This window comes from Equus quagga, unplaced genomic scaffold, assembly GCF_021613505.1.
Source record: "Equus quagga isolate Etosha38 unplaced genomic scaffold, UCLA_HA_Equagga_1.0 HiC_scaffold_32_RagTag, whole genome shotgun sequence".
Classification (NCBI taxonomy): Eukaryota; Metazoa; Chordata; class Mammalia; order Perissodactyla; family Equidae; genus Equus; species Equus quagga.
Genome location: NW_025793551.1, coordinates 702362 through 727112, shown reverse-complemented (window position 1 = coordinate 727112; position 24751 = coordinate 702362). Strand labels below are relative to the sequence as shown.

Sequence of the window (24751 nt, the reverse complement as noted above, 5' to 3'; positions counted from 1 at the left end):
AACAAGGTTCCTCAGTAAAAGCTCGGCTTCCGGCTTTCAGCACAAACTTCTTCCCATTTCCGGTGGAGTGAGGACGTGCAGGATAGGAGGAGGGAGGCTGGACAGAAGGGGGCGGGCCGAGGGGCGGGACTTTGGGGGGAGGGGTCGTCAAGGCTCGGGGCGGCGCTAGGGTTGGTGGGAGTCTGCGTCGCCGCCGTCGCCGCTTGCCGGGCGGTTTTTTTTCGGTTTGCCGAATCCGCCATGTTGAAGGGGACCGGCCTAGGCAACTGCCTGAGCTCCCACCTCCTCGCACCCCGCCCTTTACGGGCTCTGTTGAGCTCAACCCCTTTCAGTCTCACCCAGCTACCAGGCTTTTCCGGAGCTCGTCTCCGCTGCTGCCTCTTTCTCAAGCGCCTGTTGTTGGCTTAGGCGTTGGAAGATAGGAGTGAGTAGCAGCGAGGAGACCAGGCCCCTAACGGCAATCAAGGAAAGGAGAAACCGCTGCTGCGGGAGGACTCAGAGGAGGTGACGCAGGAGAAACGTATCACCTGAGGCCCATCTAAGCTCAGCGAGAGCCCCAGCCAGAGAAAAAAAATAGAGGTAAGAGGGCCTCCGGGTGCCGAGTAGAACGGAGTGGGCGCCGTGCCTTTTTCTTCACGCCCATAGTCCCTAGCTTGGCCGTTGCAGGTTTTTTCTGGCCAGACTTAAGACTGAGCTTTGCCGCTGCCTCCCACCTTTGCGTACTCTGGTTTTGGGGTAAAGACACTTGTGCGGTGCAGTGAGTACCGCCCGCTCCTGTCCGGGGCCAACAGCTAGATCTAAGAGAGGGTAGGAGGACTACGGTTTTGTGACTATTTTTTACCTTCTCTAGTAGGACGAGGGGCTGATAGGCCCCCGATCCCTAGAACGTGTATGTTTTGTACAGTAACGGAAAATGGCTGACGGCTCTGTTTCTCTCTCTCTTCCCAGACTTTCTTATATCTGCCTGAGGGCTAACTGCTCTAGGTTACGGGCCTTGCGGCACAGCCCTCAGAGGACCCTATAGGTGGGCCTCCTCGTTACACTATACACCAAATGTCATCGCTGAGGTAGAATGATTGAAGGCCCCAGTTACGCCTGGCTATCAGGTCGACGTTTGTCCACCTCGCGTGATAGCCTGAGTCTAAACTGTTTTCTGTCAACGTTACGCTCCCAAATGTGCGGAGGGCCAAAGGACGGTGAAAGATATTTTAATGAAGAAATCGATTCCGCACCAGCTTTTACCTGTTTTTCTGTTTCTACAGAAATCTTAGCGTGTTTGAGTTTTTTAGTAGTAAAACCTCATTCTGGTGATGTAAGGCGTTATGTTTGATATATGTGTTTTTACATTGTTATAAAATAGTAATTTAGTTAGGGAATAGATATTTTATGTTGCATGGAATTCTGTGGAAACTAGAATTTCTATAGGGATTTTAAAAATGAGAGCATTAATGTTATTTTATGGAATTCTTTATAACGTTTCTTGAATTTTCCACTCTGCACTTTGTTCTACAGGTGTTTGAATAATTTGTTGATAGTTGTTTGAACTTAGCTTAGCTAGTGGTAGTTGTGGATTAAATATTCATGCTGTTTTTTAAGGGGGATGCTTTGTGGCATTTTATTATCAGGAAACACATCCTCTAAATCTGCGTAGTATTTGTATACTTCCGTTTTTAAAAAAGAATTTGATCAGGAAACTTTGATAAATATTTTCTTGGGGCTTACCACAAGGAATTGTGTTGTGAGTCAGAAGTAGTTAACACTGAGCTAGGGTGGCTGTATTTTTTAGCTTAGAGTAGACTGTAAACTCCCACATTTTCCGTGGTCTGCTAATTTAATGAACTACCATTTTGGCCTCCAGAAATGCGGCATGTGTTGAAAAATTTGTTTTTCAACAACTTTACAGGGTCAGCATTTGTTTTTCTAGTTGAATCCTCATGCATGTGATTTTAATGTTCACGTTTTAAACTTCGTTGTTCTGGTGTTTGGGAAGAATGAAAGCCTGAAGTATTTGCAAGTTAGTGATTCAAGGATCACATGAGAATGTTTTAATTCCCTCATTTAAATATAAGATTCAATATAAGATTTCTTCTTACCTTTTCCCTTAGGGTTTTTACATGAATGTTTAACATATCTTGATGTTTTAGTGTTGTGACCTCCTTTTGTTGGTTTGCCTTGATAACGTGTATTTCTTCTAAACTTTGAGGAAATTTCTGTAGCGACTAAATTAACAGCAAAACATTACATTTGAGAATTTGAGTTCTAAATGAGTAATTTTTAAGAGGAGATTTTACCTTAAACCATATTATTGGACAGAAATTGGCGAGTAGGATGTACTGTGTATATTTTTTCTTATAGGATCTTAAAATGCGTTTTCACTATCGCTGTAAGAGAAGACACTTTTCATGGATGTTTCCTAATGATTTTCTTTGATTAGGTATTTATAATGCAGCTTAAAGTTTTTGAGATTGGATGTTTGTCGTGTAATTTTAGCATTATTGTTTAGCTGGACAAATGGACACTTTTTTTTAGCTTGTTAACGTTTTTACACTTGTTTCAGCATTTTAGTATGGAAACTATCCATTGTTTAAACTGAATTAAAAATAATTGTTTCAAATTAGGGTTTTTTTAATGTGTGTGCATGAAAGGATTTTACTTATAAACTGGAAAAACAGTTGTACCTTTTGGTTATCAGGTAAGTTGATTTTTTAATTGCTTTATTGAGGCATAATTTTTACATACCATAAAATTCACTCCTTTTATATACACAATTAAGCAGTTTTTAGTAAATTTACAAAGTTGTACAAACACCCCCCCAGTCTGGTTTTTGAGTATTTCCGTCACACCAGTTGCTTCTCATTTGAAGTCATTCCCTCTCCTGTTCTTCTCTAACTCCAGGCAATTTTTAATCTGCTTGCTGTCTCTCTAGATTTGCCTGTCATGTCACATACATGGAATCATACAATATGTAGTCTTTGTATCTGGCTTCTTTTGCTTAATATTTTTCAGGTTCATTCATACTGTAATATGGGTCTGTGCAATATGGATTTCAAATAAAGCTGTTAGAAGTACTAATTTACATGTTTTGTTGTGTGAACAATATGTTTTTATTTGTGTTGGGTAGATACCTAGGAGCAAAATTGTTGGATTGGATTGTAGATTTATATTTAACTTAGGAAACTGTCAGATTGTTTCCAAAGTGAGTGCACTGTTTTACATTCCCATCAGCAGTTTATGAGGTTTCCAGTTACTGTACATTCTGACTTTTTAGTTATACCCATTCTTGTAGGTATGCCTTGGTTACCTTGTGATTTTAGTTTGCAGTTTCCTAATAACTAATAATGCTGAGTATGGTCTCGTGTGCTTGTTAGCTGTTTTGTAACTCTTTGGAGAAATGTCTATCCAGACTCGGTGCATTTTTAAAATTAATTTAAAAAAATTGTTCTCTGTTTAGATTTTTTTATCTGATATATGATTTGCAGTATTTTCTCCTAGTCTGTGTTTTGTTTTGTTTTCTTAATGGCATCTTTTGAAGTGTAAAAGTTTTTAGTTTCGATGAAATCCAGTTTCTCTTTTTCTTTTATTGCTTGTGCTTTTCATGTCCTATCTAACAAAGCTTTGCTTTACTGAAGGTCACAGAGATTTACTATTTTTCTCTAAGGATTTTATATTTAATATGCTTAATTTTGGTCTGTAGTCCATTTTGGGTTAACTTTTGTGTAATAGTGAGTTTGGGATTCAAATTTATCTTTTGCAGGTGGATAGACACTTATTTCAATACGGTTTATTGAGAAGAATTTTTTTCCCTTTGGAACACTTGTTGAAAATCATTTGACATGTTGAAGGGCTTATTTGTAGACTGTCATTTCTGTGCTGTTGATCTATAATGTCTGTCTTTGTACCAGCAATGAGCAAGTTAATTTTTATTCTAAGTGAGAGTAATACAAAAATTTTTTAAAATCGTGATAAAATACACATAAAATTTGCCATCTTTACTTTAAACTGTGTAGTTCAGTGTTAAGTACACATTGTTATCCAACCATGATGACAGTAACACTTTTATGTTAACGTTCATTGCATTTTTACCCTTGCCTTACATCTCCTGAATATTGATGTATTTTTGTTTATTCACTCCTTGAGGAATAGATTTTTAACTTCCATTTTGTTCTTTTAGGAGCTATGGCATTGAAAGCCATCATCATTATTAGTCTTAGTTGAACATAGTGTCTGCGGAGGGTTAATGTAGATTTTTTTTTTAAACCCTGCTACCATATTAGAACCGTGTGGGGTGTTTTTAAAATAGTACTGATACTTGTCTGTCATACTTTCACCCCTGCTCCTCAATTTAATTTTTATAATATGAAGCCTTCACAAGGTGATCTTTAAAAGCATTGTGGATAAAAATTACCTGATTATTCTTTCTAGGTCTGCAGTTACAAATCTTTTAGAGAAATAAATAAGAATATGATTTTTAATGGATACTTTTTTATTAATAGCAAAGTTATTTGAGTTTTAATTAAGCTAGCACTGTGTTAAGCATTTTTTACACATTATCTCATGTAGATACTCTTATTTTCATAGACACGAAAATTGACTTCTGGTGGGTGGGCTTAACTAGTGTTGATTCTAACCACTGTACCAATTACTACCATTATGCGCTATAATAAATTGCTGGTTTGTATGCTTTTGCATTTTTAAATAGTGAGACTTGACTTGTTGTGTACTTTTGATTAAAAATTTGTTTGTAATTTTGTTTTAAAGATTATTAAAATATTAGTTATTTGATAAGTGATCTGATTAGCTACAGAGATGTTAAACTGCGTTGAATAAAGTTTTCCTTTCATTTGCTTCCTGATATATACAGGACATTTTAATTGATGAGTTTATTCTTTAAAAATGTTTGATTAACATAATATTCCTAAAAAATTCAAAATTGAGGCATGTGTCTTTCTGTCATTTACTTAAGTGATCCATAAAAGCCTGGTTTGTTGTGAAATTGTATTATCTCAATTTAAGAGTTTGAAGGTTCATTTAGTGATTGCAATTAGTTTGTTTTCCACAAAAGTTTTTCAGAATTAAGTTAGCTTTTGTGGTTGTATGTGTGAGTTTACAGTATTTATGGAATTATTGAGATAGAAATAATATTCATTTGAGGTTTCTTGCTTTTCCCCGCCTGTAGTCTGATGTGCTAAATTCTCTATTTAGAGAGGAAGAAAGGCCTGAAGTACTATAGAATCAGTTGAAGGTTCTTAACGTGGCATGAGACTCTTCATAGATCTGTTTGGTAAAAATACGGAAAATAGGGCTACTGTGTGAATTAAGGTCTATTTGTATCGTAAGTGTTATAAGGGAGAAAAAAGACTACGTGAAACTTAGAGCACATTCTGTTTATTGTGGCTTGAATTTATCATATCATAAATTTTCTATTTTTATTTATCTTTCAATTGTCATTATAATTATACTTTTAAGGAGTAAGAAATGAAAAAGTATTGTATTTTACTGAGAAGTCTTGTCTGAGTTTACTCTTTAGATAGGTGTGTGCTAGTTCTGTGCTTTATTAAATGTATACCTATGTATTATACATTTGTTTGAGAGCAAATCCTTTTTCTTATTTTATCCTCAATTTCATTCGATGATTATGGTTTTTTTTACCTCAGCGGTATCTTAGAATTACCTGTGGAACTTATTGAAAAATGTAATTAGCTAGGTCTCACTGTTAGAATAGATTCTAGACGATGCTAATTGAGTGGTTCTGAGCTGGGACGTAGATATTAAAGAAAAAAATAAGGAAGCTTAACAGGTGATCTTGATGTGCAGCTAGGTTAAACAGTCCAGTTTAGGGAAAGGGGGTACCTGAGACCCTTTGAGAGTCTTGGTATTCTACCATTAGGCAGCAGTATTCTCTTTTGAGTATTTAGTGTCATTGTAGCGCAGTCAAAAATCTCACACCAAATGCACAGATACAAAGTGGAAAGGATAGCACAGTAAGTGAGGAACTGGGGTGTGATTTAGAGCCATGGTTTGATAATATTTCTTTCTTATCACTTATAGTTTCAGCTCTAATACTATTTCCACCTCTTAAGGCATAAGTTTCCTTTTCACTCTTAACAACGAATGTTTGTTGGGCATTTACAGTGTACCAGGTACTAGCCTAGGTGCATGTCATGTTGGTGTACAGAATAGACAGAAGACTGCTTTTCTGTGGGACCTTATGCTGTTTGAAATGAGTGAGGGGTAGGACCAGCTAATTTTCCTAGCTCTGATTATCTCATTCTTTTATTCTGCGTCAGTAAAGGTGCTGTGAATAAAGTTATATATTGTATATTAAACCAGTAGTATTTTCCTGAGACTTTTCAGTTTATATCAATTAAAAAATAGTGATTCATTCTGAACTTGTCTTCCCCAGTGCAATTTGAGTGTAAAATAGTATAGTAGAGCAGGATTCCTTTCCTATATTGGCTTTAGGAGTAGTTGACTTTGGTAAAGCTTTCACATTTTTGAATAGCTTATACTTCTGGCATGATTCCTATTCTCCTGTTTTTCCTTTTTTGGATCTGTAGTCCTTCAGTTCTCTTCATGGTACGTATGTGTTTTCTGACTTTGTTTTGATTTTTTTTTTGTTCAGATCTTTTGATTAGTGTCTTCTTTCAGATTCTTTTAGATTAATGGCATCCATGTGGTCAGAATTAAGATTCTAAGTCACTGATAAAGTCCTAGCACTGGAAGGTGTCTGGCATTTAGGTGGTCACTATTTGTTGAAGAGTCGTCAGTTGACCATTCTCTACACGACTTCTCCTTTCTATTTTTGTGGTTTTGGTAAAAGTCTTCGTTACTTAGAGTAGTGTGACTTCACCTGTTAATCATTTTAAGATGAGTTGTGTAGGAAGGGATCTTTAGATTTAAATAAATTCCTTATTTTTCACATGAAAAAACTGAAAGAGGTGAAGTAGCTTGACCAAAACAGTAGTCATGGCATTACCTTCTCCATAAAGTTGTGGTGATAACTGACATGACTAACAAGTCTCATTGATTGTTAACTTTTCTGAATTCTAATGCCTCTTTTTTCCTCATAAAATTCTCACTTAATGTTGAGTTACTTCATATTTGTTAATTCTCTCCCTACTACTGGATAATAAACTTGGCAAGGTCAGGAATTCTTTCTTGTATTTACGTGTTTTACAGAACATCTGTAATAATGCTATGCCTAGTAACTGAAAGAAACTGGGGGAATATTTGACTTGATTTGCAAAACCTGGAACCACTTGTGCAGAGTTTATACATTATTTGATGGTGCTTCACAGTTTATCCTTTTTGTAGTTGATGAATCACAGGAGTATTAAACTTATTGGAAGACAAGTTAAAGAAATTGTTATGCTCTGATGAATTTTTGAGCTGGTAATTTGAAGATTAGAGGATTTAAAGTGGAATGGGAAGATCATTTAAGAAAAAAAAGAGAAAAGCTTTCTCTTTTCCATTTCTTATGCACATTTCATTTCTGCAGATTTAAATGGCCGTTGAGGCTTGTAAAGTTACTGATCACCTTACTCTTTTCTTGTCTTTCTCCTTAAATCGCTATTTCTCTGAACTTCTAAATGTTTATTTTATTCTTGATCATCAGAAATTGTGGTATTAGACCCATGTTCTACTTAAAGAGAATGTTTGTCTTTGAGAAATTTGATTGTTCTTTAGTCGTGCCTTAAGAACTAGGAGTAGTGATCCCCAGATCTGGAACATTTAGAAAAATTTACCTGGAGGGCAAGTGAAAAACACAGCTTGTTGGGTTCTGTTCTCAGACTTTTAGATTATCTAAGCCTGGAGTGGAACCCTGAGAATTTGCGTTTCTGGTAAACTCTCAGGTGATACTGAAGCTGCTGGTCTTCAGAGGCTTGGAAAATCATTGGGTTAGGATTTATTTCCAGTGTAGCATACCTTTCTTTCAGATTAAACATTAAATTTCTCTAATTCTGTCCTAAAGCTGCATTTTCACTTATACTTTTAAATTGTAATTTCGACAAGCATATTGAATATGAGTATAAGGCATATATCAGATACGAGTGTTATCATAGGCACTAATGTATACTAGGTAGTATAGCATGCAGGGAGAAAACAATCTAAATAAAACAGAATTGCACCAGTCAACTGTTGGTTTAGAATGAGTTTACAAATTAATTCCCACAAACCCTTTAAATCTCAGAGTCTGTGAGACTTACAGCACCGTTTTCAAAGCAGGACATCACATGATGTAGAACATTCATGTTAAAGGGAGACTAAAATGGAAAAGTGCATAGTCAAATACAGTAGCATTAAATAATTTGACATAATTGAACATTTTGTATAAATGAGTTTTTCAGAAAACCAAATTTTTATATAACTTATGTAAGTTACAAAATAAACTTTTAAGTTGTAGTTGATCATTTGATGGAGAACTTTTCATGTTATGTTCCTTTCTCTGGGTTTGTGAGTATACAAGCACTTGTGCACATGTGTATGTTTATATGTGTGTATGTGTGTATTTCTGTATATGAAGGTTATACAGACTGTTGTGGGGAAAAAGTTTGGAGACCATAGAAGAGAAATGACAAACAAAATACCCATACACAAACATTTTATCTCCCATGATACCACCATGTAGGAGCAATCGTATTATTAGGTTTTTTTTCACTTTTGTTGTGTTCATTTTTGAAGATTAGGTGAAATTGCTGTATTAGTTTCTTTTTTTCCACTTTTTTTGATCATTTAAAAAGTTTTCCATCAGTGGGATTTTTCAGACCTTATAATGCTTTATTCTATAAATGTGTCGTAATTAGTTAATCTTTCCCTTGGTGCGCTTTTTAGATTGTTAACAATTTTTGTTATGACTATGCTGTGATAAACATTTTTGTGCTGATGAATATTTGAATGTTATGTTGAATCAAAATTTTCATTAGGTGCAGTATTTCAATTTAATAGATAAGGTTTTCTTTCTCATTAACTTTGCCTCTGTTTGGTCCTTATTTCCAGTGTCAGGTACTGCTCCCACCTTCCCCCAGTACAGCTCAAAACTCCCATCATGAATTTAATTTTAATGTAATTTTCTAACATTATTTCCTGCCTCATAAATCACACATATAACCAAAAACTCTCTCTCCTATCTTCCCTTTACTCTGTTTTTGTGGATTCTCCATGCATACCCTAGGCTTTCAGCTTTGCAGCTTTCTTCTATTAGTTTCTTTTATGTGGATTTTCCTTTTCTTTGTTAGTGCCAGTTACTTTTCATCTTCACTGGCTGAGGTTTACAGGATGGTTCACAAATAACTAAGAGGGCCTCAGGCTCTTTCAGATGAAGTTTTCAAAAAGCTGTCTTTCTCATTTTTCTGGCAGACATTTGTTCTTATGGCAGGTTTAGCTTCCCTCTTCTTTTTAATCTGCTCTATACTGGGAAAAGAGATGTATTATGTTTGATTGTAGGATACTGTCTTTATTTGAAGTAGTTGCCCAGACCTTAATAGAATTAAAGATATTTTCATGTAATTGTATTTAACCAGTGTGTTTATTATAGCATTTATATGAATCAGTTAAGCAGATTAACAAAGAGTGAATGATCAAATGTTTCATGTAATTCAGTATCAGGATTTACAACAGTAGTTCTCAACTTGGGCTTATTTTCCTTCTCATGGGCCATTCAGCAATATCTGGAGACTTTTATAGTTGTCAGGATTTGGGGGGAGTGGAATTGGTATGCACTAGTTGGTTTCCAGTAGTTAGAGAACAGAGATGGTGCTGAACATCTTGCAGTGCACAGAACAAATCCCTGCTCCCCCAACAGAATTAGCTGGTCCAAAATATTTTTATTGCCAAGGTTGAGCTGTCTGGTCTACAAGGTTATTGTTGTTTATTTGTTTATGTTACAAGTCTCTTTTCAGTCTTGTGCCCCATAGCGTGAGGATTATTAGAGTTGTTGGCTTGTACCTGGTGAGCTGGAGGGAGAGGTACTGAGTGTTAGAGGAGAAAACTATAAAATAGGAGTGTCCACAAATATATTCCTTGTCTGTTGTGGGAGGGTATTGTTATCTGAGCCACATAAATATCAAACGTATATGTCTGAATTGCTCTTATTGGAAGGTTATTTCAGTAATCCTCAGTACAGGCTGAGTGCAGGGATTTAATTAGTGAAAAGAGTATCATGGGAGGTTTTTTTGGCTTCCCTTCAGCCACACATGGTCACAATAAGCAGGTTCCTCAAGTGCATCTCCTTTTCTCTTCCTGCTTCTCCTCCCAAATATTGTTCAAAACTCTTCCCATGCTAATTCCTCTGGAATGAAGTTTAGACAGTTCCCAGTCTCCCTTTCCATAGTTATTTGGTATATTCATTTAGTTAAACTATTCCATAGTTGATGACAATGCTCTGACATTTTGTATTCCTTTGTACTGTTTTATTCTTGTTGTTATGTTTACCTGGAGTATGCTTCTTCATTATTATATCTGATGATCTACACCACCAAGTTGTTATGCAGTCTTTCTCTCAGGTTGGTAATGGCTTCCACTTTCTTTTAACTCCAGTAGCAGTTTTTCATGAACTTAACCTTTTCTATTTGTTTTTGTTTGTCTTTTGTGTTTTTGTCTTTTCTGCCAGGATTTAAGTGTATGTCTACTAGCGTGGTCTCTTTTTTACTGTTGAATAGTTGAGTTTACTTGGGAAATGAATACATAGAATCTAGAGAATTATTACAGAATCAATTATTTTGTCACATTTTTAATAATAATTTTATTGTTATTAAATATTACAGAATGTAAAGAAACAGTGCTATTATATATGCTATTCAAGGATTTTTCTGGGATGTCCTGAGTAAATTGTTGGGGTTCGAAGTGAAGCAATCTTTTTTGAGTGATTAGTGTATATGACTGGTTGCGGGAATGTGGTGGTTATTGTGATGTCAGTAATGAGACTTAGCCGTTGAAGGTATAAAATGAGAGTCTTGGACTAGGATTGCTCTCTTATCTTACTGTCACTGTTGAATTATATTCATTCGTTTAATACCGTGATAGTCACAGGGAGATGCGTAACTAATCTCCACTTTTGAGACTGTAGGTGCAATGGGCCAGATAGTAATGTATTATAGGTGCTGTATTAAAATAAAGGTGTAAAAGTGGAATAGGAGAAGAAATGAAGAAAATTATTCCAGTTTGAGATTGTATACTGTTCTCTGGTCTTTAAAGCTTTGAGATTTTAGGAGCTCCATCAGTTAGGTCAGGGGTTTCTAGGCAAAATGAACATTTGAGATTGAGGAATAGAAGTGTGTTGTTTATTTAGAGAAAGACTAGTTGTAGAATGTGGAAGGAACACTGAATATTAAGAGGAGGAAATTATGGGATGAGACTGGAATGCTAATTTAATTGAGATTAGTTTATAAGGGATTTCAATTGCCATGTTAAGGCAGTTATATATTTTACTTTTAAACAGTAAGTGTTCCCGTGGGGAAAGGAAATGTGATGAAATCTGTTTTTTGTTTTGTAAAGAGGTTGGGAGATAATTCTGGTGGTTATGTGGAGGGAAAGTTGGAGGTGAAACTGGTAGCTCAAAAACAAACTGTTTTAGCAGTCTGTGTGAAAGATGTTGAGAGAAATGTTTAAGGAATGGAATTAAACATTGAGATTCTTGAGGCTGCTGTGGTCTTGCAGAGGTGCTATTAATGTGACTGACTTTTCTTTCACTGAGTGGAATACTGAGCTAAGAGGCAAGGTGTGACAAAATATCACAAAATTTGGTAACTTAAAATGATAAACATTATATTTTAGGTTCTGATGTCAAGAATCAGGGAGTGGTATACCTGATGGTTCTGGTTCAGGGTCTTTCTGGAAATTGTACTCAGGATGCCAGCTCTGGGTAGCAGTCATCCATCTGAAGGCTTGACTCAGGCTGAAGTATCCATGGCTGTGATGATGACTCATTCACATGACACCATTTCTTACCGTCTGGTTATCTCTGTAGTGCTCTTTCAGTGTTTTGGGGCAAGTGTTAGCTGCCAGGTTGAGCATACACTTGTTAAGCTTTATGAATGTTAATGCTGCTAAAAATGTTTGTAGCCTACTGGGGTAAATAATAATATGAGGAATTTTAGTTTTTTCTCGTATGAAGAATGGAGATAGGCAGTGGTTAAAGTTTCGTGTAGGTGGTTCCAGTTAAAATTTTATGTTGATTCTTTGTTTTTCATCACAGTAACATAATTAGCAAAAGGAAGTTATGTATGTATGTTACATTTCTTAAGAGGCTAGCACTTCTCAGACTTTTTGGTTTTAAGCTTCTTTACACTATAAAAAGTTTTGAGAATCTCATGAAGCTTTAGTTTATGTGTATTGTCTTGATATTTACCATATTATAAATTAAGCTTTATAGATTTAAATTTACTCTTTCATTGGAAGTACAAAACCAATTACATTTTAACAGATATTTTTGTGAAAGCTAACTGTTTTCCAAGTAAAAAATTGTTTTACCTTTTTTTACCCTTAGTGAGGAAAATTGGCCCTAACATCTGTCCTGATTTTCCGCTATTTTGCTTGTGGGATGCCACCACAGCATGGCTTGATGGGCAGTGTATAGGTCTGCCCCTGGGATCCAAACCTGCAAACCCTGGGCTGCCAAAGCAGAGCACATGAACTTAACCACTGTGCCACAGGGTAGCCCATTTTATATTTTTTAACAGACTATTTTTAGAGAAGTTTTATGTTTGCAGAAAAATTACACAAAAAATACATAGTTCCTATATCCTACCCCTTTCACCACCAAGTTCCCTTTATTGTTTCATTTTATTTATTAAAGAGCAGTCTGCATCTGACCTTTGAGTATTTATATTTTCACAGTGTATTTTAAGGTAGCAGTCGATGGGCATTTTATAGATTCTTTTGTAAGTCAAAAATGTCAACTAAGAACCTTGAATTTTTTCTGGAATGTTATCTATAGTAAGATAGTACTTTTTATGTTGTCTTTTAGTAACTACTGGTACAACAGTATGAATTTATTAAGTTGAGTAACATAAAATTTTCCTTTTTCACTTCTCTGATTTTTGCAGCTGTCTGTTACCATACACATTAAAATTGGAACAGTTCATTATTCATCTTTTTAATAGTTAAAACAAGTATACTTATTTCCTTTTATTTTTAGGTTATGAAATGGTCTCTGCGAGATGGTATGTCTTTGAATTGGAGATTTTTAAGGCTGACGTATTCTGGTACCTCATCTAAGTGGACTATAATTTCATCTCTTCCAACATTTACATAAACAGACAAAATAGCAAAAATCAATTCTGTGTCGAGTATGACAGCCACTACTCGTGGCTCTCCAGTAGGAGGGAATGACAGCCAAGGCCAGACTCCTGATGGACAGACTCAGCCCCTGTTTCAGCAGAATCAGGTAGGACATTAAGACTTTTGTTGATTTGGGTGCTATGGAACACTGAATGATGCTGCATTTTCTGAATGATTTGTAAAATAATCAGAGAACCTATTGTCATTGTAAGTTACACTTAGGAAAAGTCACTGAGGCTCTTAGTATCAGGAAACCTTCTGTACATGCTTGAGAATGTACCTCTACTTTTTTTGTATAGTAGGTCCTGTGCAAATCTGAGGGCAAAAGCATTAAATTGGTCATTGTAACTTTTAGTTATAAGCAAAGATTCGAGTCAGCTGTTTATGTTCAGATCCCATCTTTGTACCACAGTAACCTAATGATTTTAAGTAATGTAATCTCTAAACCTCAGGTTTTTTTTTTTTTTAAAGATTGGCACCTGAGCTAACAACTGTTGCCATTCTTCCTCCTTGCTCCTCCCCGCTTTTTCTCCCCAGATCCCCCCAGTACATAGTTGTACATTTTAGCTGTGGGTCCTTCTAGTTGTGTGTGGGATGCTGTCTCAGCATGGCCTGACGAGTAGTGCCATGTCCATGCCTAGGGTCCAAATGAGCAAAACCCTGGGCTGCTGAAGTAGAGCATGTGAACTTAACCACTCAGCTACAGAGCTGGCCCCTAAACCTCAGTTTTTATATCTTTAAAATGAAGGTAAACAACATAATATATGTGAGGGACTTGACATAGATTTTTGTATCATACTTTTGTTCTGTCGTATGTGGGAATAATTCTTTTTTCTGTTCTCTGTAAGAATTGTATATGATAAATAGAAAAATATTTGTAAAAGCCTTAACATTAATCCCTTTTCATTTCTGATCTTGGTAATTTGTATTTACTTTTGTTTGCTGAACTTTTATTTTTGAGGAAGATTAGCCCTGAGCTAACCTCTGCCACCAATCCTCCTCTTTTTGCTGAGGAAGAGTGGCCCTGAGCTAACATCCATGCCCATCTTCCTCTATTTTATATGTGTGACGACTGCTGCAGCATGGCTTGACAAGCAGTGCATAGGTCCACACCTGGGATCCAAACTGGTGAACCCTGGGCCCCTGAAGTGGAATGTGCAGACTTAACCACTGCCTAACCAGGCTGGCCCCTCTTGCTCAGTTTTTGTAGAGAGTTTAATCAATTTCATTAAGCTTTGCAAAATATTGGCATTGATTTTTTCCCCCCCATTTATATGTTAGTCTTTCTTCTTCATTGTTAATTCATTCCTTTTGCTTTCGTAGGGTTTGGTTTGCTGTTCACTTTCTAGTTCTTTTTTTTTTTATTTTGGGGAGGAAGATTGGCCCTGAGCTAACATCTGTTCAAATCTTCCTCTCTTTTATATGTAGGATGCTGACACAGCATGGCTTGACGAGTAATGTGTAGTTCTGTGCCCAGGATTCAAACCTGTGAACCCTGGGTTGCCGAAGCGGAACCCACAAATTTAACTACTGTGCCACTAGGCCAGCCCCTCACTTTCTAGTTTCTTGATATGGAAATTTGGATAAAGTGTTCAGTTTTCTGTTTTCTAAACCATGCAGTTTTTAGACTAAAATTTGCCAGACTACGTCTCTTGGCTTTTAATGTGTTACCGTTATTCAGTTACATATCTTAAAATTTGTACGATGATTCTTCTTTGGTGTAAGAATTTCTTCGAAACATAGTCCTTCGTTTTTAAGCACTTGAAGATTTTCTAGTTAACTTTTTGTCATTGGTTTGTAGCTTAGTTCCTCTGTGGATAGAGAATGTATTCTCAATGATGTCACTACTTGGGGATTTTTGAATCTTGGTGGGTTGCCTAGCATTTGGTCAATTTTGATTCCATGAATACCTTAAAGAAAGCTATGTATCATGCTGTAGCATTCGTTATACACGTCAGTTATTTCCCGTTTGCTTGTTAACATTTTTTAGATGGTCTCTATAGCCTTGTTTTATTTTAAATCTGATGGTTTTATTACTGATTGAGAGGTCTGTTAATCTCTTCCTGGGATTGTAGACTTGCCCATTTCACTTTTTTGTTCCATTAATTTTATCTAGATGTATTTTAAATTTATAAGATGTCTACAGAAGTGATTTTTTTTGTGAGGGGATTGAACCATTAATCTTTATGTAGAAGTCTCTTTAATCTCCAGTAATTTTTCCTACCTTAAAGTCTACCTTTCACATATTAGTAAAACTGTATTAGTTTTTTGGGGAAGGAGGAGGATTATTGTTATAAATGATGTATTTTCCTTTCCTTTTTTCTGTGTATGTGAGGACGGTTGGCCCTGAGCTAACATCTGTTGCCAGTCTTCCTCTTTTTTTTTTTTTGGCTTGAACAAGATAGTCCCTGAACTAACATCTGTGCTAGTCTTCTTCCATTCTGTTTTGTATATGGGACACTGCCACAGCATGGCTTGATGTGTGTGCAGGTCCATACCTGGGATCCACACCTGCGAACCCCAGGCTGCCAAGTGTGCAAATTAACCACTATGCCTCTAGGCTGGCCCCTCCCATCCTTTTCTTTTTTTGGTGAGGAAAGTTAGCCCTAAGCTAACATCCGGCACCAGTACTCCTCATTTTGCTGAGGAGGATAGTCCCTGAGGTAACATCTGTTCCCATTTTCTCTACTTTATATGTGAGACTCCTGCCACAGCATGGCCTGACAAGCAGTGCCTAGGTCCACACCCAGGATCCAAACCTGCAAACCTGGGGCTGCTGAAGTGGAGCATGTGAACTTTGCCACCACACCACTGGCCTGGGCATGCCCCGTCCTTTGTCTTAAGCATTCATTTTTATTGTTGTCTTTCATTAATTTTCCTGAACCCTCTGATTTAAATTGTCCTCTCTAGTACTTTTTTCTTTTTTTGATAGGCTTTTTAGGTTCACCTCCCCCAGCATGGAATGTTTGTTAAAATTGATAACACTAATACATCCTTATCACTCAAACTCCATAGTTTACATTACAGGTCTCTTGGTCTTTTGTATATTCTCTGTGTTTTGAGAAGTGTTTAATTACATAGATAAACTATAATAGTATAATGGAATAGTTTCACTGCCCTAAAATCTGCTCTGACTATTCAGTCCTTTCTTACTTTAATGCCTGGCAACTACTGATCTTTAACTTGCCTCTGTACTGCCTCTTCTGGACTGTCGTATAGTATGTAGCCCTTTCAGATTGGCTTCTTTTACTTAGTATGCATTTAAGGATCCTCTGTGAATTTTCATGGCTTGATAGCTCATTTCTTTTTACTGCTGAATAATTTTCTTCTGCATGCACTGCAGTTTGTCCATTGACCTACTGAAGAATGTCTTGGTTGCTTCCAGGTTTTGGCAGTTATCAATAAAGTAGTTAATAAACATCCATCCATGTGTAAGTTATTATGACATAAGTTTTCAGCTCATTTGAATATATCAAGGAGTGTGATTGCTGGATTGTATGATGAATAAGTTTAGTCTTGTAAGAAACTGCCAAACTGTCTTCTGTAGTGGCTGTACAATTTTGCATTTAGAACAGCAGTGTATGAGAGTTCCTGTTGTTCCACATCCTCACCGACATTTGAGGGTTTCAGGGTTTTGGATTTTGGCCTTTCTAATAGATGTATAGTGATATCTCATTTTGTTTTAATTTGCAGTTTCATAAAGACATATGATGTTGAACATTTTTCATATGCATATTTACCATCTGTATATCTTCTTTGGTGAGCTGTCTTTTCAGATGTTTTCCCATTTTTCACTCAGGTTCTTATTGTTGGGTTTTAAGAGTTCCTTGAATATTTTGGATAACAGTCCTTTATTTTGCAAGTATTTTCTCCCAGTCTGTAGCTTGTCTTCTCATTCATTGGACAGTAGCTTTTACAGAGCAAAAATAATTTTAGTGAAGTTCACCTTACAATTCTTTCTATATTGGATCATGCCTTTTGGATAAACTTTTAGACAAACTTTTTGACAACTGCAACATGAAGTTGGGTTTTGCTCTTTGATTTACTCAGTCTTTGTCTTTTATTTGGTGTATTTAACTTTGATATTTAAAGTGATTATTGAAATAGTTAGATTAATATTTTCCATATTTGTTACTGTTTTCTCTTCATTGTCCTTGTTGTTGATTCCTGTTTTTGTCTTCCACTTTGTGTCCACATTTTTGGTTTTAATCGAGCATTTTATATGGTTCTTTTTTCTCTGCTTGGTTATCATATCAATCATACAATTTTTTATAGTGGTTACTTTAGACTTTGCATATACATTTAAAACTAATCTGTGTCCACTTTCAAATAATACTTCTGTCACATGTTGCATTCTGAGAAATGCAATCTTAGGCAATTTCATGGTTGTGGAACATCTTTCAATGTGCTTACACAAACCTAGATGGTATAGCTTTCTATACAGCTATATGATACTAAGGTTTATATACTAAGGTTTATAAACTGTGGTTTATAGGACCACCCTCGTATTTATAGTTTATTGTTGACTGGAATGTTGTGTAGTGTGTGACTGTGTATAGCTTCATGGGTAGTGTAAATTTCTTATAATAAAAAATTATTCCTGATTCCTGCTTATGGTCCTTTTGTTATCATTGCTGTCATTTATTTAATTTATCCATAAGCTATAATCATTGAGTATATTCTTGCTTATGTTATTTTGAACAAATTGTTAAATGTTATTTTAAGTAAGAATAAGGAAAATAACAGTTTATTTTACCTTCACTTACTCCTTCTCTAATGCTTTTCCTTTCTTTATGTAGGTCCAAGTTTCTGACCTGTGTTACTTTCCTTCTCTGAACAACATAGCATTTCTTGCAAGGCAGATCTATTGGCAATAAATTCCCTCAAGTTTTGTCTGACAAATTTCTTGTTCACTTTGAAGTATAATTTTCTAGGATAGAAAATTCTACAATGGTGGTGGTTTTCTCTAGACTCTTTAAATATCGTGCTCTACTTTTTTGTTTCTCTTGCTGTTGTTACTTGCATGGTTTCTGAGGAAAGGTTCAATGTAACGTTTATCCTTGCTTCTCTCTAGGTAAGATGTTTTTTCCCTATGGCTTCTTTCAAGATTTTTCGTTGCTGTTTATTTTTTGCAGTTTGATTATGATCCGCCAAGGTGTCCATTTTTTTGACATTTAACCTGCTTGGTGTTCTCTGAGCTTTCTGGATCTGTGCTTTCCTGTCTGATGTTAATTTGGGGGAAATTCTCAGTGATGTTTCAAATACTTCATTTTCTTTCTTTCTTTGCATTCTGATATTCCTGTGCGTATGTTACACCTTTGTAGTCATCCTACAATGCTTGAGTATTAGGTTTTTTTCAGGCTTTTTTTCTCTTTGCTTTGCAGTTTTGGCAGTTTCTCTTGACATATGTTTAACCTCAGAGATTCTTGCCTTAGCTGTGTCTAGTCTACTAATGAGCTCATTAAAGGCATTTTCATTACTGTTAGTGTTTTTGATCTCTAGCTTTTTGTTGTTAGAATTTCGTCTCTCTGCTCATATTGCTCTTTCATCTGCTTTTCCCATTAGCGCTTTTAGCGTATTAGTTGTAGTTGTTTTAAATTTTGGTCTGATAATGCAAACATCCCTGCCATATCTGAGTCCGATCCTTGCTCTCTCTCTTTAACTATGTTGATTATCTTTTAGTATGCCTTGCAATTTTTTTGTTGAAACATGGGCATAATGCACTGGATTAAAGGAACTGTTGTAAACAGACCTTTAGTATTATAGTAGTAAGGAGGATCAGAATGGCTAGAGAGGACCGGAATTGGAAGGCTACAGCATGCTAGAGTTTGGTAGTTCCCTTCTCTTAGATTGGTTAAGATCTGATAAAAACCTAGTAGATTAGGCTCTGCTAAAACAGTCTTTCCTGAGGGGAGGCCCTGTTAAGGACAGAATGCTCTGGCATTTTTCAAAATGGCTACTTTGCACCTCTTCCTCCTAGAAACAGGAAGGGGGTTTCTTCACTCTGAGAACTTGCTACAATTTCTGAAGGTAAAACTCACAAATGTTTGGGGATTTCCTTATATCTTGACCCCCTAGAGTTTTTAACTCTCAGACTTTCTACACTCAACTTGTAGCAGTTCATCAGAGTTTAGTTTTCTGATCTCAATACTGGTTCCCACAGAGATTTCTGCCATGGTAGTTTGGTTTTTTTGGCTGAGGAAGCTTCACCACAAGCTAACATCTCTGCCAGTCTTCCTCCAATTTTTTGCATGTGGGACACCTCCATAGTATGGTTGGTGAGTTGAGCAGCTCTGCGCCAGGATCTGAACCTGTGAACCTGGGCCACTGAAGCGGAGTGCACGGAACTTGAACTGCTTGGCCATGGGGCCAGGCCCTGCTCTGGTAATTTTTTTTTTAAGTTAGGGATCTTTTTTCCCCACAAATTTTTTTTTAGGAAGACTGGCCCTAAGCTAACATTTGTTGCCAATCTTCCTCTTTTTCGTTTTTTTCTTCCCAAAGCCCCAGTACATGGTTATATATCCTAATTATAGGTCCTTCTAATTCTTCTATGAGACGCCTCCAAAGCATGGCTTGATGAGTGGTGTGTAGGTCCATGCCCAGGATATAACCAATGAACCCCAGGCCAATAAAATGGAGTGTGTGAATTTAGCCGCTATGCCATGGGGCTGGCCCCTGATAATTTTTGATTGTCTTTGTCCTCCTAACTTGCTTCTGATTTTGGGGTCACTGCTTGCCTTTTCATCTTAATTCTCCGTCAGATCTGAGAAGAGTTGTATTTTCAGTTTATTCAACTTTTTACTTGTTAGAAAGGAGTTTCTTACTATACGGGACCAGAAAACGGAAGTCCCTTCCTATTCTTTTACTTTTGTTCTTTTATGTCCTTTTATTTAAGCTTCTGTATTTTATGTAGCCTATGGCCATGTTCTGTTTTTGTTTTGTTCCTTTAGTTGGTATTTTTAATATTTTTCTTTTAATGTAAATTCTGTCACATTTGGGATTTTGTCTGCTTGCTTTTTATTTTTTTTGCCCTCTTTTGGATTATTCAGATTTCTTATTTGATTTTCTCCTTCCCGTTGTACTTCTTAGTTATGCATTTCAAAATGCTTTTATTTATTACCTTAGGGCTGATAATACTTACTGATTTTTTTTGTAACTTAAAATATATACATATATTATTATCTGAAAGTTTCCGTGCATTAAGGATTTAGGGGTGGCTTAGCTGAGTGGTTTTGATTTAGGATCTTTTTTTTGGTTGTGGTCAGTGTGTCAGCTAGGGTTATAGTTACCTGAAGGCTTGATTGGGATTTGAGAATCCATTTCCACATTGGTTTACTCACATGGTTGTTGGCTGGAGGCCTTAGTTTCTCACACGTGGGCGTCTTGCATAGGGTTGCTTAAGTGTCCTCAAGACATAGCGCTTAACTTCTCTCAGAAAGATTGCTGTAAGAGAGAAGTAGTAGTTATGATGACCTTTCTGATCTACTTAGAAATTAGACTGTCTTTTCTACAGTTTTGCATAATTGTTTGTAATTAAGAAGGGTCATTACTACTATATTTTATTAGCAATAAAGATTGCAAAAACTTATGTCTAATTTTAGCCTGGTTAATTCCTACAGTACTATGTAGCCATTCATTAATTTTTAAAAGATTCTTAATCATGTGGAAAAATACTCAGGTTAACCACAAAAAAAAAAAAGAAAAAAATACTATATCATCCTAATTATATTAAATATTTGTAGATATATGTGGACAATTAAAAATATATAGTATTTCTGTGTAATCTGTGTTGGCATCTGAATTGCTAAATGTTGTGCACATGTTATAGAAATTTAAGACTGGAATATTCAATTTTTAAGATCTTATCACCTGATTCCTCCGATGAGAATTCTCCAGCAGCTCCTTCTGATGAGCAAGGTCAGGGTGATGCTCCACCACAGCACGAAGGTGAAGAACCTGCATTTCCACATACTGACCTGGCAAAGTTGGATGATATGATCACCAGGTAAGTTTGTTTTGATTTGTTTTGTCAATGGAGGTAATAAACTGGAAAAGCAGACTACTTTATCAGCATTGCAACTGATAGTAAATGAGAAAAAAGAGTGGGCTGAAGTGTCACAATAATCGTACTGTCTTCTTAATCATCTTAATGTTTCAGTCCCTGCCATGTACTTTATTACTTACGGTTCTAAAACACATTGGTATGGATTTTTAAATTTAAAAGATAATGACATCGTTGTCCACAGCTGCAAAGGGCAAGGAATGACAGGTACCACCAGGTCTACTTGGTTGTTTAAGCAATCAAATTTTGTTGATAAAGGGAAACAGAACGAGGAGCAGGGATAAAGGGGAACAACAAATTGGTGCTGAGAACATCCACACCACAATCAGCAGGGGAAGTCCCAATAGTTTGTACAGTGGGCAAGAGTGCCAGTTGTCTGAGTCTGAGACGAGGCGTCCTCTCCTAAGTGAGACTGCCAATTGTTTTATGCCTGTGACTTCCTTTTATCCTAAGGTTTCTCTAGGTTCTGACTCAGGGTTTTAGACATTTGGATACTTTGAGTTACTTCTTCTTGTTCCCGTGGATGGGGTGCTTTTGTCATTTTGTTTCCACAGATGGGATGTTTCTAAAGTCCAGCAAGGTGCCCCTCGGGGTGGTTAGCCCAGACAAGGAACATGACGTAGGACATATTCTTTGTAACTTGTGCTTTAAATTCAGGGCTGAAGTGGCCATCTTTGGCCCCAAGCCCAGACACATTCCTTCACGTAGGGCCCAGGCCCAGTGTCCTTGGATGGCGAGGAGGTCATTGAACTCTGTACAGACATGAATAAAGATTTCAAATTAATGATGCCCTGTGACCCAAGTTGGTGTATTTTGGCTTAGAAGTATATAGGTAAGGATTTCCTTTTGACTTGTTTCTCAAGTTCCTTTCTCCTTGGTATGTTGACTGCTCGAGTTCTTAGATGACTTTTCTTATTTCTAGGACACTCATTTTTTGTAGCAGAGGCATTATTCCAAAAGACAGTGTTGTTGCGTATTTTATTTTGTCTGGTGGTTGTTGATTTTTCTTAGACTGTACCTCTAATTTGGACTGAGTAGTAGTACACCCTTAGCAGGGAAATTGAAAAGATACCTTGGGGCCAGACCAGTGGCATAGTGGCTGAGTTCATCTGCTCTGTTCAGTGGCCTGGGATTCGTGGGTTTGGATCCTGTGTGTGGCCCTACATATTGCTCATCAAGCGATGTTGTGGCAGTGTTCCACATAGAAAATAGGGGCAGATTGGCACAGATGTTAGCTCAGCAACAGTCTTCCTCAAGCAAAAAGAGGAAGATTGACAACAGACGTTAGCTCAGGGCCAATCTTCCTCACTAAAAGCAAACAAAGATGCTGTTTAACTAAAAACAAGAAGAAAGATAGTATCAGGTTATTTGTAATAAGGTATTTTTTAATCAAAATAGAAGTACTTAGGAATTTTAGTGGCTTTTAGTAAAGCATAAGGGACAGATAAAAAGAAAGTTCTTTCTGGAAAGTAGTTGATTAGTCAGTTGATATAGTTCTAGATGACTGAGCTTATCATGATACTAGGGAAAATGTTATCTGAATATAATGACCTCTGCATTGCTTTTTGTTGTAGGAGTGTGCTTATGATGGTATAAATGCTTGGAGAGTCTACAACTCATAATCTTTGGGAAAAGTTGGTAAATGTTCTTTTGAGGTGAATTGAGTGGGAAATCAGCCATTTGTTCCTCATTCCTTGTGTTTGTGAAGAAGGTCAAAAGCAAAATGTGGTTCATACTGTTTCTTCCTAGTAACAAATCTGAACCTTGAAAGAATACTTTGTTTCCTACTAACTTTAATAACAGATATGCATTTATTGATAATTGATTATTTTTAGTTTTAGTGGTCTTTGAAAGTTATTAAATGAATTTCTCCTTCATTGCTGTGTCTCTAGTTTGACAGTGCTCTAAAAAATCGTATGTACAGATACAAAAGATACCTCTGCGTTTCACAAAGCAGATAATTTGCCAATCTTTTTAATTTTATGGTGAATATATATTATAACAAGAGGTTTTCACTTACTTTTCCATAGTAAAAGTAATTATAGTAGGTTACGTTATTTATAGTATTTCGTTTGTTCTCAACCAATGCAGCGTCTTTTAATTTTGTAATAACTCTTAGGCCTCGATGGGTGGTTCCAGTTTTGCCAAAAGGGGAATTGGAAGTGCTTTTAGAAGCTGCTATTGATCTTAGTAAAAAAGGTGAGTTATATGTTACTATATTTTCTCTGAAGTACACTCTCTCTGTTACTTACATATTGTTCTCGAAGGCTTTGTTTTTCTCTATTATAAAGTTATTGTATGTTCCTAGACTACGCTCTCTCTCTAAACTTTCTGGTAAGGCTTATACATACCTGGAGCAAAAGTTCATAGAAACCTTTGGATGGCCTTTAATCACATCTAAATTCTTTAAAATTTTTATGCAGAATTTTATATGTATATTTATATTTCTAAGGATAAGATCTGTTGTTTTATCATGTATTAAGAGGGGTTGTTAACTCAAAAATTAAAAATATTTTCTAGAATATGATAGATTTTAAAAATCTGTTATGTGAAATAGTATACATTAAAGCATATTTTACAATTTAAAAATACTATGTGGCTGTATGACTTGAGATGTTTGTTGACATTTTTCCATTAAGCCATTTGTAATTGAGAAATATGTTAATTTGTAACTAATTTCTGTAAAAATTATTTGAACTTGCCCTTTGAGTGACTTACTGAAAACTTGATGAAGCCCCATCTGTTATTTTTCTGATGAAAATTGGTGTTTCACTGATAGTTTTTGTAATAGACTGTCAAGATTGCATTTTTTTTAAACATACAGAAAGGTTTTTTCTGAAAACAAAAACAAATCTTGAAAAATGAGTTCTTATGTTTTTTAATAAGCAAGCAGTAAAGAAAATCTAGCATTTTCACTGTTGCCCAGAAGTAAAAATTTTATGTTGGAATTGCTCACCTTTGATGAGTTTGTTCTAATATTAGGTGTAATTGAATTCTTGTAGCAAATGACTAATTTTGTAATATTCTCTATTCAGTTAAGGGCTTGAAGGCTAAGAGAAAGAGCAATAGCATTTTATTCTCTGGGTCATTCAACAAGGACTTGAAATGCAGTAGCCACAGGTGGTGTTATTATCAGTGTCGTTAGGCAGATTTTTAACATCTTTGATCTGTTGTGAAATGTGTTGCCAAGTCTGTCAGGGGAAGGATTAAAAAATGTTTCCTGTAAAGAATGTTGCATTATGTTTTCATTTTAGTCCTAACATAATCTAGTGACTCATGAAAATACTGTTTCAGATAACAAGTGTTTCTCAACACTCAAACTTCTTTTGTTAGTTTGTGCATTTATTCATTAATTGAATGACTTATACACTAGGCCTGTCACAGATCCTAACAGCACAAGGCGAATAAAAA

The 24751-nt window shown here is 36.1% G+C and overlaps 1 protein-coding gene across 5 annotated transcripts in view; it reads left to right on the top strand.

Moving 5' to 3' along the window:
- The first annotated feature begins 220 nt into the window (after positions 1-220).
- LOC124232198 (probable ubiquitin carboxyl-terminal hydrolase FAF-X) overlaps positions 221-24751 on the top strand; it is a 142180-nt gene continuing 117649 nt past the window's right edge. For all 5 annotated transcript variants that reach the window (XM_046649168.1, XM_046649167.1, XM_046649165.1 and 2 more), the window contains exons 1-4: positions 221-579; positions 13136-13384; positions 21138-21283; positions 23460-23539. In XM_046649168.1, the coding sequence (XP_046505124.1) occupies positions 13289-13384; positions 21138-21283; positions 23460-23539 (322 nt within the window). In that variant the 5' untranslated portion in view covers positions 221-579; positions 13136-13288. The remainder of the gene's footprint in view (positions 580-13135; positions 13385-21137; positions 21284-23459; positions 23540-24751) is intronic.